Source organism: Notechis scutatus, chromosome 3, assembly GCF_049901735.1.
Source record: "Notechis scutatus isolate UNSWTSFEM ecotype Mainland chromosome 3, rNotScu1.2, whole genome shotgun sequence".
Taxonomy (NCBI): domain Eukaryota; kingdom Metazoa; phylum Chordata; class Lepidosauria; order Squamata; family Elapidae; genus Notechis; species Notechis scutatus.
The window spans coordinates 45304681-45323864 of record NC_142011.1 but is presented as its reverse complement, the minus strand read 5'-3'; the positions used below and the strand labels follow the sequence as shown (position 1 = coordinate 45323864).

The following is a 19184-nucleotide window of genomic DNA, read 5'->3' as shown; positions in this document are numbered from 1 at the left end:
AAATCTAAGATTTAAACCAAAAAAAAGTAGCAGAGGGGGGGGGAATTGTAAATTGCAGTTCTGCCCCCTTACACAATATGATCCTGTCATTGTGACTATTGACCTACCTAAATTCAGAATCTCAGGAAGGTTGCCATTTGGTACACAAACCATAGATTATAAATACCCATGGCTGGATTCAGAAAAGTCACAATTAAACAAACCATATTATTATGTGAATTTAAACCTTATATATAATTAACACTGACTGTGGAGTCATCCTTGATTAGATTTTTCTTCTGTAGTAAATATTGAATACACAAGTGAATTGGTTAATTAAACTGGATATGCAGCATTCCGTATAATAATTGTAGTGGGCAAAGAAATTTGCTTGAATCACTTTTATGAGCTACTGTCCCACAACTGACTTTTTAAAAATGTTTAGGAAAATCTTTTTAAGGAAAACTGTTTTTACATGTTCATATCTTTGGACTGTACTTTAGCTGCCCAGCAACTTGTAGCTATCTAGATGCCTAGATGATCTAGAAAGCTCTACTTTGTGCTTCGGTATAGGCAGGGTATATCTGGGTTCCCAGAAATATAGATGTGCTCCCAATTCTCCTCAATGCAGGGATCCAAACAAAAAATCTATAATCCAGTCCTGCTGTGGGACTCACCCTTCTCTTGATAAGTGTTAGATTCCCCCCCACTTTTGATCAATTAGATCTATAATACTGTACTCAATACAATAACTGCCATCTCTTATGAGTTATTAATGTAGTCCCAAAATACACATTTTGAGACTGTATCAATGCTCTTCATGTATATGCACAATCACACTACTAATCCATATACAGTTTGTATGCTCAATTAAAATTCTAAGATGGATTCCAGCACAGTACTACTAGGCACTGATCCTATGACTGTGCATTTGATTTCTTTCTTCCAGGTAAATAATTTCACATCTCTTTTTATTAAATTCGATTTTAATTGAGTTGGCAGCACAATGTCCAAAAATGAATTTGGCCGTGTCCTCACCAGCCAAACCTGAATTCCAAGGTGTTCAAGGAGTACAGTCAACAAAATATTTACAGAACAGATTCATGAGATCGTATTTCCCTGCCCAATTCATTCTGATTTGCAATGAGATATCAGTTCGGGTTCCATGTGGTCCTTTTAGAAGATGGAAATCAATAAAAATCCTTATTAACTTAACAATAATTTTATTACGGTTGTTGTCTGCACTGGCTGAACTGTATATTTTCAATATGAGACTAGTCTCTCAGTTTAAAAGAAGGTGATACATTCAATCATTATTTGAGCAAAGAACAGATATTTGCATCAGCTAGTCTTGACCTGATCTATATCTCTTGTGTGTTAGTTTACTCTGTTCCTAGATCCATATATATGCATCATTAACTCTTACAGGAAGAAAATATTTCCCCCAGTACCTGAGTTCTTCCTTCTGGTAAGTACCGTATATCCAACATAAAAGCATACAGCAGGCTGGCAGACAATAATTGGCCTGATTATGCTTCAAATTTCCATATTGATTCAATGTGAAAACATCTTTTTTGAAAATGGCTTCAATACAATTCATATCTGAAATTCTTTTCAGTAAAAAAACAGGATCTTTGAACAATAATAAGAATGAACTACACATTAAATTTTTTTTAAAAAAAGAAATCCCTTTTTCAAATCTCTGCTATATATTTCCATGTACAAATTGATTCTATTATATTCCCTTTTCCAATTTTTCCTTTTTCTTTACAATTTTTTAAAAAATTCTCTGTAGAACTGCTTAAAATAAGCATTAATCTCCTACAAAAAACAAGGACCCTGAAAATGGAGTCTACATTTATAGTTTTACAGTATTTTTTGGCTCAAGAGCCTCTGTTTCTATGCAAAAAGAATCATGTATCTATGTGATATTAGTTTCCAATTCTGTATAATATTAATACACAAATATTAAAAGTTTTGCATTTCTGCTGTAAAATCAAAGTTAACATTGCATTTTGAAGGGCAGGAACCAAGAGGGGAAATCGAGTTGTACACTAGGATGTGAGTGTGGAGTTGAATGTTAGACTATGCAAGGTTCAGATTCTAGTCATCTCTCTACCATGGAAGTACACTGAATGGTCTTCAGCAAGTTACTCTTTCTCAACTCAACATACCTCACATGACACTTGTGGGAATGAGACATATATCTATACCTATGTATACCTACATATGCATATTATTGAAGTAGCAGTGCCTGAACTATGTAGATCAGCTTTCCCCAACCCATTCTAGCACCTTCAGATGTGGTGTCTGGGAATTAAGCTATATCTGGAAAACATCAAGCTGGACCAGATTTTACCTACTATACTTTTACCAAAAGAACATGACCAAATCTAGGAGTCAATTTCAATACGAGATCATGTCATTCCATGGAGAGTTCTGGAACATAGATCTGAACTTCAAAGTGGCATCTGTGAGAAGGATCTGACTGATACAGTAAAGTCTTAAATCTTTCAACTCAGTGACTATTTTCCTAATACTTGATGCTTATTCCTAAATGTCCGTGTGGTCAGTAACCACCAGCAGTCTGTTCCATCTTTGCTGGGATGCCAGAGGGCAATATTGTTATATCAGTTCATCCTTTACCCTGATGGGCAGCATTCCCAGTAGCAGCAGCTGTTCCATGTTCCAACTTTCAGACTGTATCCAAAAATCATTTTGCGGGATGTCAGCAACATTTGGTTGTGGGCTGATCTTCCGGACTGAGCTTTATAGATTCAGTTAGGTAGTTCTCAATCACCCCTTGATACTAAGAGAAAAATATAAATAATTAAAAACATAAATCTAAAATTTAAATTTTAAATTAAAAATTTAAATCTAAAAAAATCATTTTGCAGGATAAGACCATTTATTTACCTGGCCAATCATTTGAAAACTGTATAGACAAAACTCCCCTAAGAAATAGATATATGAGGAATGACAGATGAGCGTTTTATTGTGCAACTGCCTGGTACATTCATGGAATTTATAAAACTTTTTTTTAAAAAAATTTATGGCTTTCACTTTGGCTCTAGCGCTGCTTTATTTTCCTTTTCTTATTACAAGGAGCAAGGTTATTTTAAGGCAAAGAAAGCTGGTTGTCCAATGTGTTTTAATTGGATTGTTTTAATGTTGTTAAGAGCCTTCCAATTGGAAAAAAGCTTTATGCCTTCTTCATTATGTCACTTGGATTTTCCATACATTTTGCTGAAATATACCGTGTTTCTCATATAATAAGGCCGGGTCTTTTTTTTTTTTTTGAGCCCCCCAAAAATGGCTAGGCCGTCTTTTTGGGGGTGACTTAATTCCCCCCCTTGCATCTTTGGGCGGGCGGGCGGCGACGGCTTGGATGTTGACCTCGGCGTTGGTGGGGCACTTCGTATCGGGGTCAACGCAAGCACCATATCCGGGTGTGCAACAAAAGTACTTCCTAACGGCAAGCCCCCCCCATTCCCCCCCATTTTGCATGTTTTAATATAGGCCTTAATTTGGGGGGAGGGGCTTAATTTCATTTCATGCCTATAAAACATGCTGGGACTTCTTATTGGGGGAGGCCGTATTGTTGGAGAAACAGGGTAGAACCACACAAATGCAGATTTCTTTCTCATTTCAAAGCTCTTTCTTAAACTTCTTAAGCAAGATTGAAAGCCAGGAACTTTGTACTGCTTGGAGGAAGAAAAAACAACGCATCAAAAATTACATATTTAAAAATGGATAAAATTTTCAGTGCTATCACCTGTATTTTGGAAGAGTCCAGGAACACATGTATTGTTTAACATAATACAAAATCATTAGTTGCAGGAAAATCAAAGCTATCATGTTTTGGGGGGAAATGGTTCAGAGAGCATCAAACCCTTCTTACCCACTGTAACTTTGGTCATAGATTTCTGCTTTTATGAAATCCACTAATTATGTGATTCATCAAAGAAAAAAGCCAAGAACCAGACTGTGGAAGGAAAATCTTTACATTTCTGCATATGGCAATGTGAGCAAACAGCAACACCTTGTGGTGAAACAGAGTCTCTTCCTCCATCATGTTTCATTAGGCAAAACAGATGGCGTTTACTTGGTCACGAGTGGGGGAAAAAGGAAACTAAAATCCACAATCAAACAACATCTTCATTAAAATGCTCTAAAGTTTCATGTTTGACAGAGCTTTTCATAGGGCCAGTTAGTACAAAATGTATGAGATAAGAAAGGGGTCCTGAATCCCTGGTTCACGGCCTGGTGCTAGGCCTTATCCTGTAAGGAACTGGGCTGTGCAAGTGGCAGGCAAGCATGGAAGTACGTGAAGCTGCATTTGTGCAAACAGTGTGTGGGGGCATGCAAAACCATCCCCTCTGCTGCTGTTCTGCAGAGCCAGAAAGGTTGAGGACTGCTGAGATAAGGAAAGCAACGTACAACCTTTGGGCCACCTTAAAATTAATTTTAGCTATTACATCTCCCTTTAGCTAATGATTTAAATGACAGTCTCACTAATCTTGGATGGCATTTGCCAAGGCATGAGAGTTTAGTAGTTATATCAGTCTTCCCTTTCCAAACCTCTCCCCTTTTTGTGTTCTTCGGAAGTTTGTTGGAAGAAAGCAAATTAGATCATTGAATACAGTAGTTGTATGGCATATACTTTTGAAGATTATAGTCTACCATGGACGAACTGTTAATTCTGAATTGCAGGCATGTCTTTGCTGTACAAAAGAGAACACATTTTCTATTTCTTATAAGCAATTTGCCACTTACTCTTGATAGCGCTTGCCTTGTCAAGGTCTCAAAAGCCTGTACCACATTAATATCATTTTTGGCACTAACTTCAAAATAGGCTACATCCTTCTCCTTGCACCAGGATGAAGCCACCTCTTTGGACACCTAAAAATAAAAGGCATTTGATTAGCTGGTCTAAATATAACATTACATGGAAAGTTGTTTCTTTCAAGAATGAATGAAATGAACGCCATGCAATGCAAATGCTGTTTATATTTGTCATCCCCAAATAATGGAATATTAATAATAAATAATATTGAATATATAATGTAACATCATGAATCTTGGATGGCACTTAGAAAATCTGTTCATGAGCAGAATTTCCATCTGTCAATTGCTTGGATCCGCATAGATAATTAGTCCTTGACTTACAACCTTGTATTTAGTGATTGAAGTTACAATGGCACTGAAAAAAGTGACTTATCTTTACTTCTCTTTACTCTTATTCAATATCATTATTATTATTTCATCTGTTTCTTTCTGACTTAGTTACCATTATTCTCAATCTATATTTCTACAATTTTTAACTAATTCTCCCCCCAAAAAGACATATACACACAACACACAAAACATAAAAAAAATCTTTTTGGAAAGTAACTTGGACCCAGGTGTCTCTCTCTTCATGGACTTCAATTATATTCATGCTCATCTTACATATCATTACTTATTTTATTTACCATTCTAAGCCTTCTATATTAACTTCCCCACATATTTCACACTTCTTACTTCTATCTTAATTAATCATCTTAATTTGAATCATTATATTTGTATCTTTTGTCCATTTTTATCATCCCTTTGTCTCATTCCTTATAAAAAAAAAAGAAAATAAGTTTCTCCTGAAATCATTAATCAGAGTATGATGCCTTTCTATCTCCCCCTAAGTTAATCAAATTAATCTTTAAAATAATATCTAATACCCAATCCGATTTTGCTTGGTACATTCTATCTAACTAATACATCCAGCATAATTAAGTACATAATTAGACAATAAATCCAAATATTAAAAAAAGATACTATAATAAAAATTTTATAATAACATCAATACCATAGTCTTATTAAACTCTTTAATTAAAACAATATTCTAAACCTCCCCTATTATTAGGTTTTAAAGCCAATCATTTTTAAACATTTTAACATTTTAATCTCTTATCAACTCTTAAATCATTACAATACTACCATCTCATGTACCTTGCAAAATCTTTTTTTTTTTTTAAAAAATATACTTTATCCATTATCCAAAAAAAATTTCTTTTTTTCATTTAATTTCAAAACATTGTAGCTTTTCTCCACCTTTTCCCTTTCTTTCTTCTCCCAACAAACCTTTCTACCCCCTTCTTCTAGCCTCTGCCTTGCCAGCTTCCCTTCTCTGTCGATTCCTTTTCCCTTTTGTTTACTATCATCATATTGGTTTTGCACCTTATTTTTCCCTTTCTTAAATGTTTTTTTAGATCTTAAGTCCTTAAGTCCTTTAATTTTCTTCTTTTCTCTTCTTTTCTTTTCTTTCTCTCTTCCTTCTTTCTGGATCAAGTTCTGAGATTCATTAAAAATGGCTCCTTTCTTTCTTTCTTGTTCCTCTGCTGTCTTCATCTGTTGTAATGTTTGTTGATAATTAATAAGCGCCATTTCTAAGAAAAGGAAAGCTTCTTCCACACCATCTTTACCATTTTTTTTTTGCTTGTTCATATTCTTTTCTTAGTTCCTCAACAGAAAGAGCCATTATAAATCTTTTCTTTTCTTTTCCCCTTCTTTCTTCTTACAACAACCAGAATATTCAAAAGAAAATAAAAAAAGTAAAACAGTCCCAAAGTTATCAATCAGTCCAAACCAAGGCAGAGTTCTCACTTTCTCCTTCTGGGGTAATATCAATCCAAGAGAAAGAAATTCCAAATCTGTTTAAAATCTTATTGCAATATATTCTAGTCTTCAAATCCTTAAGGCATCTGCTCCAACAAAGTCTTAGCATACAAATGTTTTCTTTTTAATCCTCTCTCTTCCCACTCATCGCTTAAAACCAATTTTCACCTAAAAGAAATAGGTTTCTTAATATCCAGTTATTTATTCCGTAGGAAAAGAGGGAAAGCTATCCTTTCAGCACCTTCAAACAGCCGCTTTTTTCCTCTTCTGGCAGGTATTATTCAGAAAGTCATACTTTTCAGGAATTTTATTAGATATGTCTTAGAGTCCTAGGAGCCAAGAAAAACTTTCTCCTCTCAATCACTTTCTCCACTTCCTCCTGCGCATTCTTACCCGGCTGCCAGCTTCTTTGTGGCGGCCATTACAGACCGCCGCTGCACCGTCCTGGGAAAAGGGAGTTCTGCCGGCCAGGGAGGGAGTCTGCAGCACCCCAAACCCTTCTCCGGATCCCCCTACCTTCAGCTGCCCCTGCAGGGGCCTAGCTCCGCACCCGGCTGGGTCGGAGCCCCAAAAACGGCTAGCGGCAGGGATCGCGCAGCTTCGCAAATCCCTGCCGCTCGCGAAGCCGACAAACCGGAAGTCCTGAAAAAAGTGATTTATGACTTCTTTTCACACTTAGGATCATTGCAGCAATGGTCACATAATCAAAATTCATACTTAATGACTGTTCCAATGTCCTGGGGCCACGTGATCACATTTAGCAATCTTCTGACAAACAACATCAATGGGGAAGCCAGATTTACTTAATAATTGGATTACTAACTTAACAAATGCAATGATTCACTTAACAACTGTGGCAAGAAAGTTTGCAAAATGGGGCAAAATTCATTTAACAACTGTTTGTTTAACAATGGAAATTTTGGGCTCAATTGTGGTAAGTTGAGGACTATCTGCAGTGTGCCAATACATTGCGACATCCTAGGTTCTTTGAACTCGATGCATATGAAAGCCAACACCAGCCAAATCAGGGGTCCCCAATCCCTAGTCCACAGAGCCGGAAACAACTAGCACATACGAGGAGAACCTTTACCTTTTAAAGATGCAAATAATTCTTTGTGTTACAAAAATGTTAGTTTTTCTTTATGTTTATTATCTGAGAACAAACTGAAAATTTGTTTTCAGATCCTGATTGAACTCCCATCCCTATTTCTACTTCCAGCTCTTACTTGTCGATCTTTCAGATCAATTTTGTTTCCCAGCACAACCATTGGGAAGCCTTGCTCTGTAGAGTTGACTTTCTGAAGAAAATCTTTCCTCCAAACATCCAAGGCCTCAAAAGAATCCATATCTGTGACATCGAAAGCCAGCATGCAACCATCTGAACCTTTGTAGAATGTAGACACAATAGACCGGAACCGTTCCTGGCCTCCAGTGTCCCAAATCTAAAGCAGGAGGAACATACAAGCATTAGTATTTGCAGTGTCAAAAACATTACTATTCTACAATTCAATTAAATTGTATTTGTATTTTATCAATCTATCTACAATTGACTAGAAGTTTTTCTGCATTAACAGTACAGTACAGTACAGTACAGTACAGTAATCATTGCAGCAGAGATAGGAAACTTTTGGATGTGAGGTCCACATTTGAAAGTCTGAAGTATGTGATAAGCGCACTCACTACATGACTACCAGGATATATTTACCTATTCACAAAATGGATCTTATAATGAGGAGCGATATTTTCAAAATCCCTACATATCAGAATGCAAACTAACCCTTGGAATGTTCTTTACCATTCTAGTGGGGCTACTGTGGTCTCAAAGACATTCATATAGGACTTCAGGTTTGAGTCTCTTCGGCGACAGACCGAAATCCGCGATCGTGCGCGGTTTCGATCTGTGCTTGCTGCTGGAGGGCCCCGAGCCGGCTGGTTTCAGGGCTAAGCCACCCCTTGGAGGTGGTGAAGAGGGGGGAGACTGCCAGCAGGGTTGAGGAGAACCGCATCTTTCCTCCCCAGCTGGCCATTACTCCCTTTCCCGAAGGCGGTTGCAGCGGTGGTCAGAAATGGCCACCTCAAAGAAGAACTCGACTGGAAAAGAATGTGCAGGAGGAAGATAAGAAGAGAAAGTTTTGGCTGACTGGGTCAAACTGAAAAAGCAACAATATAAGGTACACTGGAATTTGAATTATAAAGAATCATTGCTCCCAAAGAAGACTTTGAAGCACCGAATGAGAGAGGGAAGGGAAAGGATTTGGGTTTTTTTTTTCTTTCCTTCCCCATATTGGCAACTAAGAGATTTAAGCAAGAAACCGGCTAAAATCCACTTTGACGTTAACAGGCATTTAAGCTGAAAATAAAATGTCAAAGTGATAATAAAGATTTCTGGACTCTCAAAAACTTTTAAAAGAAGGAGAGGAGAGAAAAGGAAAAAACAAAAGGGTGGGATCTGGAAAAATGGAGTAAACCACCTGGAAGTAAAAGGAATTAACAGTAAAACTTTAACAAGATTCCTAAAAGATGCATTCTAACTAAAACTTTGTAACAAGATAATAGAACCCCAGGAAGAGAAAGTGGGAAAAAAGAAGCAAGAAGAAACAGCTTTGGATTATTTGGTGATCTTTGGATTTTTGGTTATTGGATCTAAAGGACTAAAATTAATCGGATGGTTGTTTAAAAGTTTTTAAAATGGTATCACTCTTGAAAGAATTGAAAATGGAACTTAAAAAACAGAAAGAAGATGCACAAGAAGGAAGAGGTTTTTTTGGCTTCGCATTTCAATTTTTAGAAATGGAGATCCTGAACTATGAGAAACAACAAGAAATGCTAATAGAACAAGAAGGGTGGGACAAAAAAGATGCCATCTTCAATGACCAAGTAATTCTATGTGGGGAAAAGAAAGGAAAGGGGGGAAAGAGAGCGAAAAATTTAAGATCTGAAAAAACAACCAAAAAAAGAATAGTTTGAAAAGTAATTACAACATTAGGAAGAAACAGAAGAGAGGATTACAGAAGAGAGAATCAGAATTAGAGAGACAAGGTGTCAAAAAGGGGGGGGAGAAGAAGAGGTGGAAGAGGGAAAGGAAAAGAAATTATAAAGGACAGAAACAGGATATAGAGAAACAGGGAAAACATACAAGGATTAAAGGTATAAGCCTATTTAGAAGACACAGAGACAATCAGTGAAAACTTAATTGAAAAGGGGATTCTGCAAGGGTACATAAGATAGTATTGTTATATTAGAAATAGAAATGAACTTTGAAAATATGAAACAAGTGTGATTAAAATGATAGATAAAAATACTTATTGTAATGTAATGGAATGTTTGTTAATAAATAAATGAAATAAGAATGAGAGAATGAAATTAGGAAAGGAGAACACTTTAATTATTACTAATGTGTTATAAAAATTTAAGTGAAGAGGAATATGAAAGAAATATGAAAAAAATTATGGAAATATTATAAGTGTTCCTAAGGAAGTATGATATCATATTGAAAAGATATGTTAAAGATGTTAAAGATTATAATTAACATTAATGATAGAGTTGAATTGGAATAGAATAAGTATTTTATTTATTATTGTTATATATATGCCTTCTCTTTAAGAACTTAGTGTGTATTTTAAGAATGTACCAAGCAGAACTCGACTGGGAGTTATGTGTTATACTGAATGTTATAATTCTAAAGGCATAAATTGAAGTTTAAATAAGAGTTGAAGGGATAAAAATTAAAAGATACAAAGGTGTCATACTCCAATCAGTAACTATAGGGGAAAATTTTGTTTAATGAGAAAAGAAAATATGAAATTGAAACAGGACAGACAAAAGTATAAATATAATGATTAGAAAGATATTGAAACTTAGAAAAAAGATATATATAGCTGAATTTAGAAAGGAATGAGATAATTAAAAGCAAGGTTGAGAAAACTAAGGGAAGGGAAAAATTATTGAGAAAATGTTAAAATAGTAATGAGATATGGAATAGAACACAAAGACGAATATGAAATTGAGTTTGTGTCTGTATGGAGAAGTGATAACCCGGGACCATGCTATTCTCAAAAAAAAAAAAAAGAAAGAAAGAAATTTTACTTGTATTATGTTTTGTGAAAACCCAAATAAAATTTTTACAAAAAAAAAAAAAAAAAGACATTCATATAAAGTCAAAGGGTACCAGAAGTGGATGCTTTGCTTTATAACAGGGGTATCAAAATCCGATCCATAGGGCCATCCTGGAAAATGTAAGGGGCCGGCACGCATTGCTTCAGCCCGGTCTACCCAATGCAGCTTTGACCCAGTCTACCCAGTATAAAGAGGAAACATTAGGCCAGCATGGCTTCAGCCTGGTCTACCCAGTGTGAAGAGGAAACATGCCAGCAATTTGGGGAGTGGCATCAAGCTGGCCATGTCCACCCAGTTAGCTACACCCAATGAGTGGTGTCAAGATGGCCACACCCACCCAGTCGGCCACACCCACCCGGCCCCCCGAAGTCAACCACAGTCCTGATGCGGCCCTCAGTGAAATTGAGTTTGACACCCTTCCTTTATAATGTCTCCTTCCTTCCTAATATTAAGCAAAAAAGACAGTCAAACGGAGCTATCTGCAAGGCACACTGAAAAACACAGGCAAAGACTCCCTTGCTTGATATTGAGAGAAATTTCTGAACAAGCCATGCCACATATTTCAGGGAAAGAAAACAGAGTGTGAATGAATGAGCAGCAGGTTCAGTTCTACGGATGACAATAATTAAGGTTTAATGATTTATTTGGAATATGAATATTGACCTCTGATGTGGTGTTATCAATTAAGAAATATCAAGAAAATGCTGCTTACTGAGACAATCAGAAAGCAAAAGACTGTGCTATGCTGTTGAACTCCCACCTCTTCTCCCAATAGGTCACTGACATATAGGAAAGTGATTCCTCTTCTCAAAGGAAAACCAAAATGCCATTGGAACACTCAATGCTTTAAAGGTGATTATGTGAAAACATAGTCATTAACAAAGTCAGCATTTTAGTGACAAATGCAATTACAAATATTCTTAAGCTCTGAAGGCATCTGATAGTTCCTTTTCGAACAAATTTTATTGAAAAGCATATAATTGTGAAATTTCAGCTCACTTCATTAGATACCTGTTACCAGATACCTCCTGATTTTTTTGCCACCATAGACTAACATGATTTTCTTTCTACAATGTCATAAGCTTTGGTCTCTCTTGGAAATTTGCTGTCAACAGTAATATAAACATATAAAAATATTTCACGATATCTGTCCTTTCTTTATTTATTCCTTTTTTTATTCCTTATTCTTTATTCCTTTATTTATAGCTTTGACTGAGCTATAAATATTTGGCTAACCATGAAATAAGAAATCTGAGACATTGAAACTTCTGTCACCTGCAATTTCAGTGGTGTGTGGTCTACTTCCATAACTTTGGACAAAATACTAGCTCCCAGAGTGGTGCGATAGTCTTCATAAAATCTCTTGTGAATATACTGATGGAGAAGAGAGGTTTTTCCTACCCTGGGGTGAAAGAAAAAACACATACACAAATTTCATTTCAGCAAGTTTGGATTCAAACTTTTTAAAGATTGTCCATTAATGTTCTGTTTCACTTGAACTAATGAAATTAGAATATCCTAATCAAAGACTAATCCTAATCTTAATCAGTTATTGCCTATACTAAAATAAGTCTGTAGAAATGTTAGAACTATTTAGTTATAGTCTTTATAAAATTTAGTTGATTAGCATGGTCTTGTCTCAGACCCTGTGTCCATTGCTTTTATATCTGTTCTGCAAGCAACAAACATGATATCATCTCCTCACTAGGTTTTTATATAATTTATAGAAGATGTAACTTTCTTGATGTCCAAAACAGAATGGTCTGGACATTTCATGTTATGTACTAATGGTGCTATCATTCCAGTTTGTTTGTTTGATAATCCAGGATTTGGGATCTGAAGAGCAAGTATTAGATTCTTCACCTGCTGTGGGTAAGTGAAAATGTTCACTATAACATATCTGACTGGTACTGGCCAACAAAAACACCTAGAGTTGCCATTTTAATTATATATTTGGACTGTGATCTCTTCTTAAACTTAGCAGGCTCTCTTTATTGTAATTTTTGCAAGTAGGCACTTTCTTATTGTCCAGAACACCATTTGTATTCTTTGGTTTGTCCCCTGATATCTGCTTGTTGTAATGTATAAATTTTCTTATACAACATCCATTTAATATATTTACCCTGGGATATTCTAGTTGCTTCATCTGCAAGACAGTGAATAGGCAATGGAAGATCTCTAATCAATATGCAAACATTTTAAAAGAAATATAAACTCAACTGAATACAATAATTCTCACTAGATCAGGGACAGCAAATTTTCTTTCCCTGCAACTCTCCCAGCTTCAGAAGAAAAATATGGATGCTCAAAACATTATATGGCAAAGGGTGCAAAGAGAACTGGTGGGGCATAACGGTGAAAGTGCTGGACTACAAATGGGGAGAGCCTTGTTGTAGTCCATCTCACTCAGAGGTTTGTTGGGTGCCAATCACTTTCTCAGCCCTCTCTCACAACAAGATTCTTGTGGGGGGGGGGGAAAGAAAAAGAAAAGCCATATACTAAGACTATAATGGGATGATTATCTGCCAGCAAGTTTATGTGGACTTTTAGTGACCATTTTTTCAGAAATAAATAATATACAGTACTTACTAACAAATATTTTTATTTTTTTGCTACTTATATACCACTACATCAATACACACTCACAGCAGTTTAGAAAACATTAAAAAACTACCCATAACAGTTTATTGGGGTGGTGGTTGTGGGAATAACTCAAAACTCATTTCAAATTGTAGCCATCCAGTTTCAACAATGAATTTGAGGATTCAAATATTGATTTCAAAGAAATGATTCCATCTAATTAGTTTCCGATATACAGGTGAAACTCAAAAAATTAGAATATCATGCAAAAGTTCATTTATTTCAGTAATGCAACTTAAAAGATGAATCTAATATATGAGATAGATTCATTACATGCAAAGCAAGATAGTTCAAGCCGTGATGTGTCATTATTGAGATGATTATGGCATACAACTCATGAAAACCCCAAATCCACAATCTCAGAAAATTAGAATATTGTGAAAAGGTTCAATATTCTAGGCTCAAAGTGTCCCACTCTAATCAGCTAATTAAGCCATAACACCTGCAAAGGGTTCATGAGCCTTTAAATGTTTTCTCAGTCTGGTTCAGTAGGAATCACAATCATGGGAAAGACTGCTGACCTGACAGTTGTGCAGAAAAACATCATTGACACCCTCCATAAGGAGGGAAAGCCTCAAAAACTAATTACAAAAGAAGTTGGATGTTCCCAAAGTGCTGTATCAAAGCACATTAATAGAAAGTTATGTGGAAGGGAAAGTGTGGAAGAAAAAGGTGCACAAGCAGCAGGGATGACCGCAGTCTGGAGAAGATGGTCAGGAAAAGGCCATTCAAAAGTGTTGGGGACTTTCACAAGGAGTGGACTGAGGTTGGAGTCAGCGCATCAAGAGCCACCACACACAGACGGATCCTGGACATGGGCTTCAAATGTCGTATTCCTCTTGTCAAGCCGCTCCTGAACAACAAACAATGCCAGAAGCGTCTTACCTAGGCTACAGAAAAACAGAACTGGTCTGTTGCTCAGTGGTCCAAAGTCCTCTTTTCTGATGAGAGCAACTTTTGCATCTCATTTGGAAACCAAGGACCCAGAGTCTGGAGGAAGAATGGAGAGGCACACACTGCAAGATGCTTGGAGTCCAGTGTGAAGTTTCCATGGTCTGTGTTGATTTGGGGAGCCATGTCATCTGCCGGTGTTGGTCCACTGTGCTTCATTAAGTCCAGGGTCAATGCAGCCATCTACCAGGAGATTTTGGAGCACTTCATGCTTCCTTCTGCAGACAAGCTTTATGGGGATGCTGACTTCATTTTCCAGCAGGACTTGACACCTGCCCACACTGCCAAAAGCACCAAAACCTGGTTCAATGACCGTGGGATTACTGTGCTTGATTGGCCAGCAAACTCGCTTGACCTGAACCCCATAGAGAATCTATGGGGCATTGCCAAGAGAAAGATGAGAGACATGAGACCGAACAATGCAGAAGAGCTGAAGGCCGCTATTGAAGCATCCTGGTCTTCCATAATACCTCAGCAGTGCCACAGGCTGATAGCTTCTATGCCACACCGCATTGAGGCAGTAATTGCTGCAAAAGGGGCCCAAACCAAGTACTGAGTACATATGCATGCTTATACTTTTCAGAAATCCAATATTGTTCTATGTACAATCCCTGTTTTATTGATTGCATGTAATATTCTAATATTCTGAGATTGTGGATTTGGGGTTTTCATGAGCTGTAAGCCATAAACATCTCAATTATGACAAATCACAGCTTGAAGTATCTTGCTTTGCATGTAATGAGTCTATCGCATATATTAGTTTCACCTTTTTAAGTTGCATTACTGAAATAAATGAACTTTTGCACGATATCCTAATTTTTCGAGTTTCACCTGTATTTGCACGTATTGATATGTAATTGACAAAATAATCCTATGGATAGTTTATTTGGAAGCAAATAGCAACTAGTGTACAGTAGTAACTACAGACAACTTTAAAAACCCAAACATTCAGTTTGCCTGCTTTGTTATTTAACTGATCTCTAGCATATCACTAACAAATTGCTAACTCAATCTGGTGATAGTAGTAGCAAAAAGTGGATAGCTGTAGTGTAATATTTCTTTTAACGTCAGCAAGTTGAAATTCCATTTTCTTTCTGAGTAACTGATCATAAATCCATGGCACATTCATGTACTTTGTACTTTGATCTGTTTTTAAAACAGGTTAACTACAAAGGTTATATGTCGAAGGACTTTTTTCTAAACTAATATATCCGGATAGGGAGGGTTTCTTAAGGAGCACCTTTATTGAATCACAAAAATCATCTGTCACATCCATAATTTTCCTTTATTTTATTTATGGTGGTTTTTTTAAAAAATATTAGGGTTTATTGTAAAAAAGAAATTGAACATTTTATGATATACTGTCAGTTGCATTTCACATATCAATTCTTTAAAAAAAATATTGTACAGTTGTTATACATTATCTTAGAAAGAAGGAATTCCAAGAACTGAAATAGTATTTTAAGTATTCATGGACATGAAATTCCATTTTCTAAGAGTATATGCATCATTTAATTAAAAATAATTGTATTTTAACATTCTATTGTAAACCACCCAGTTTCTCTCTTAGGGAAATGGGCAGTTCAGAAATGTGGGGAATTTTTTTAAAAAAAATATACATTTCCCCCAAATGTATGTTTATGATTCATCAATAACAAGGAACAGAGAATTTATGGATGAGGATTATCCAGCAAATAGTCTATGGAGTCTTTAAACTCCACCTGCCTATTCTTTAAAATTTACTCCTTCTACTTTCCTTAGAGAAAAGAGTTCTCTTTCCTTAGGTAAAAAATAAATAAATAGCCAGAACTGTAAGATAGAAGTAATGAATAAAGATTTGCTAGTGAATATTACGTAGCTTATTCAAGCTGCAATTCCATGTTTTTTTCCATTCTGCTTACAAATGCCTGAAATTTAAATCCACAAAAGTTCCTCTTCTCCCATTCTAACTTTACATAATTCAGTATGTGAATCTACTTTCATTTCTAATGGAAATATTTCTTTCCTCTTTCCAATGTTGAAAAAAATTACACCACTATCTCAACTTATTTTAAACTTGCAAGATTCTATTACAACAAGCAAAAGTGGTTTTAACCTTCCTGTGAATTTGACTACTTGGCCTGGTCTACCTAGTGGATAGATACAGTCTGATTGTGTACTACCTCCTCCTCCTATTCGCAGTAGGGATAAGGCAGCATCTGAGCTGCAGAAGCATATTATCATAAAAGAATACTATCTGCCTGCTGTGGACTTAAATATATATTTAATCCTTTGTTGCCTTAGCAATGGATTTTGCATATCTCTGTCCAAGTCATTTTTCTTACTCGTTACATTGCTCCACTAAGTACTCTCTACATCAGGGGTATCAAACTCACGGCCCGCGGTCCAGAGGCGTCATGTGCTGGCCATGCCCACCCCTGGTTTAGCGAAGGGGAAAAAAGTCCCGACACATCCCATGACAACAATGTGACGACATGTGTTTGACATTCCTGCTCTACATCAATCCCACTAGAGAGGGCCTGTTCCAGGTCCCGTCTATTCAACAGTGTCATCTTATTGGAGTTTGTTTTTTTTAAACAAATTTTATTAATTTTACAATTAAAAAAAAATCAACAACACATACACGAATAGAAAAATGAGAAAAGAAAAAAGAAAGAAAAGAAAAAAGAAAGGAGAAAGAAAGAAAAAGAAAGAAAGAATGAACACTTAAAAACATTCTCATTTTCGACAGTTTGTAAGATCTTTTCTCTTCTTATTTTGTACCATATACGCACATCTTATCCATATATATGTTTATATTACACTCATATAAGTTTGTCCCACTCTTTTTTACCTTATGATATAAGGTCTATCTTTGATCTAACCATTTATACCAGCAATTCCAATTGTTATAATATATTGAAGAATCTTTGTTTTTTAGGGCTAAAGTTAGTTTGTCATTCTTTTTGTGTGGAACAACATCCCTTTGGAGATCCAGAGGATCCAGACCTTGTTATTCCTTGTAAGGCTCTGAAGCCTGGCTGTCTTGCCCTTGCCCTGGAGGTTAGTTGAGTTATGCTGTTGGCATGGTTTTATGACTGGGGTGTACTATTCCAGTTGGGTATCATTGTAACTGCTAGTTTTGTATGTCACCCACAATCACTGCTGTAAAATGAGAAGCCATCAAAATTACATAAACAAGCAAACACTTCTGGGATAGTCACTAGAAAGCCAAAGTCAGAAGGGATGTGTCCCAGTTCAAATAATTCAGCCATTCTCCATTTTCTCATTTTCTGTCTCCTTAACTTATCTCACAAACTTATTATGAGAATAAAATGAGGGTTCAGGATGAGAGAGAGAAATGCATCTTTAAAAAGATTTTTAAAATATGCTTACCCCAAAGCTCCAATAATAATGATTTTCAAATCCACTCTTTTATTTGGACCCATGAATGGGACCTACAATGCAAAAAGGAGGAGAGAAACTATTATTTTGTATTTCAAATCACATATAGCATAGCAGCAGTAAGCATTGAATCCCAGGTATCTTATTGTTTTACTCACTTACTTCGTTTTACTGCAGGAAAAGAATGTTTGGTTTTGGATAAGACCACTTAATAAATTTTCCTCCAAGGATTATGCTGCATAGGATTTAATGTCTGTTTGTCACTAAGAATGGGTGAACAGATTTAGCTGGGCAAGCTCACATTTCTAAGCAGTGTCAGGGGCAGTGTGGTTGAAATCCTGCCAGCTAGGAAGGGATAAAAAGAAAAAGAGGTAAGGAGGGAATTTCTTGCTCATACTTATGCCTGGAAAGCAACTGAGATTTCATGACAAGGACTTCTCTACTTCAAAATACCCCCAGAAAGATCCTGGATAATATCCTCATACTGATATAATGAGACAATTGCTATTTCCAAGCTTCAAACATGAAGTGGGGTCAGGATGGATGACCTGCCAACTTAAAAAAAATATGCAAAATGTTCTTTCTAACCTCATTCAACTATTATTCTTTATGGTTCCATTCACCTTGTATTCACAGCCAATGTCTGCTTCATTGTTTGCTTCTTCCTACTAAATAGCCATCAATTGCTATGTAGTAAAGGAAGTTAGCACCCACTCCACTCCTAGAAAAATGAAATATCCTAGGAAATATTAAAAAGGCAGAATATTTCCCCTAAAAAGAATAGAAACTCAGAAGCAGGAACTCACCTCAGAAGTAGAAACTCACCCTCCCCCTACTTTGCTAATGGGACATTACTCTGACCTAGGCCAGTCTATTTTACATAACAAAGATCTACTCCAGGTAAAGCTATAATAGGAATTGCCCAAAGCCCTTTCATTACCTCATCATCCAGAAAGCCTGGAACTCAGAACAGCCTACAGAGTTGCCCCTGCATGGCCCCATGGGAGACTGACAACCAATCAGAATACAAACTCAAATTCAAATTGCAACAGAGGGTATAAAACCCAGGCACTCTCAGCATCTCTGGCCTTCTTTCTTCCCTCAAGGCACGTGATCCTGTCTACCATTAAACCATTTTTCCAAGCAGTCACCATGTTTCCAGTGTCTTTTCCCCCCACTTGGAACTGAACCCAGAAGGATATTTCTTCCAACAGTAGTCTGTATATTTGCTCCTTATCTCAAGCTATTTATTATATATAGGGCATATACCAATGTCTGTCACAGCAAGTTTCCCCACTTATATATCATGCCCCCCAAAAGTGTATAATCACAGAGAGGATGTTAAATTGAATAGAAGTTATTTTTGCTAATAAATGAAATGGCTTGTAGCTGGTGATGTAGTTATTGAATGACGAAGAACAAACAGGCAGGAGACTGAGCCCCTGATCTGAAGCAGGATCCCC

The 19184-nt window shown here is 36.4% G+C and overlaps 1 protein-coding gene across 1 annotated transcript in view; it reads right to left on the bottom strand.

Moving 5' to 3' along the window:
• Positions 1-947: 947 nt before the first annotated feature.
• The window catches only part of RAB7B (RAB7B, member RAS oncogene family), a 28411-nt gene continuing 10174 nt past the window's right edge, over positions 948-19184 (bottom strand). The window contains exons 2-6 of the mRNA XM_026676788.2: positions 17713-17774; positions 12022-12148; positions 7857-8072; positions 4756-4881; positions 948-2788 (exon numbers count right to left, since the gene is read on the bottom strand). Of these exons, the coding sequence (XP_026532573.1) occupies positions 2708-2788; positions 4756-4881; positions 7857-8072; positions 12022-12148; positions 17713-17765 (603 nt within the window). The 5' untranslated portion in view covers positions 17766-17774 and the 3' untranslated portion in view covers positions 948-2707. The remainder of the gene's footprint in view (positions 2789-4755; positions 4882-7856; positions 8073-12021; positions 12149-17712; positions 17775-19184) is intronic.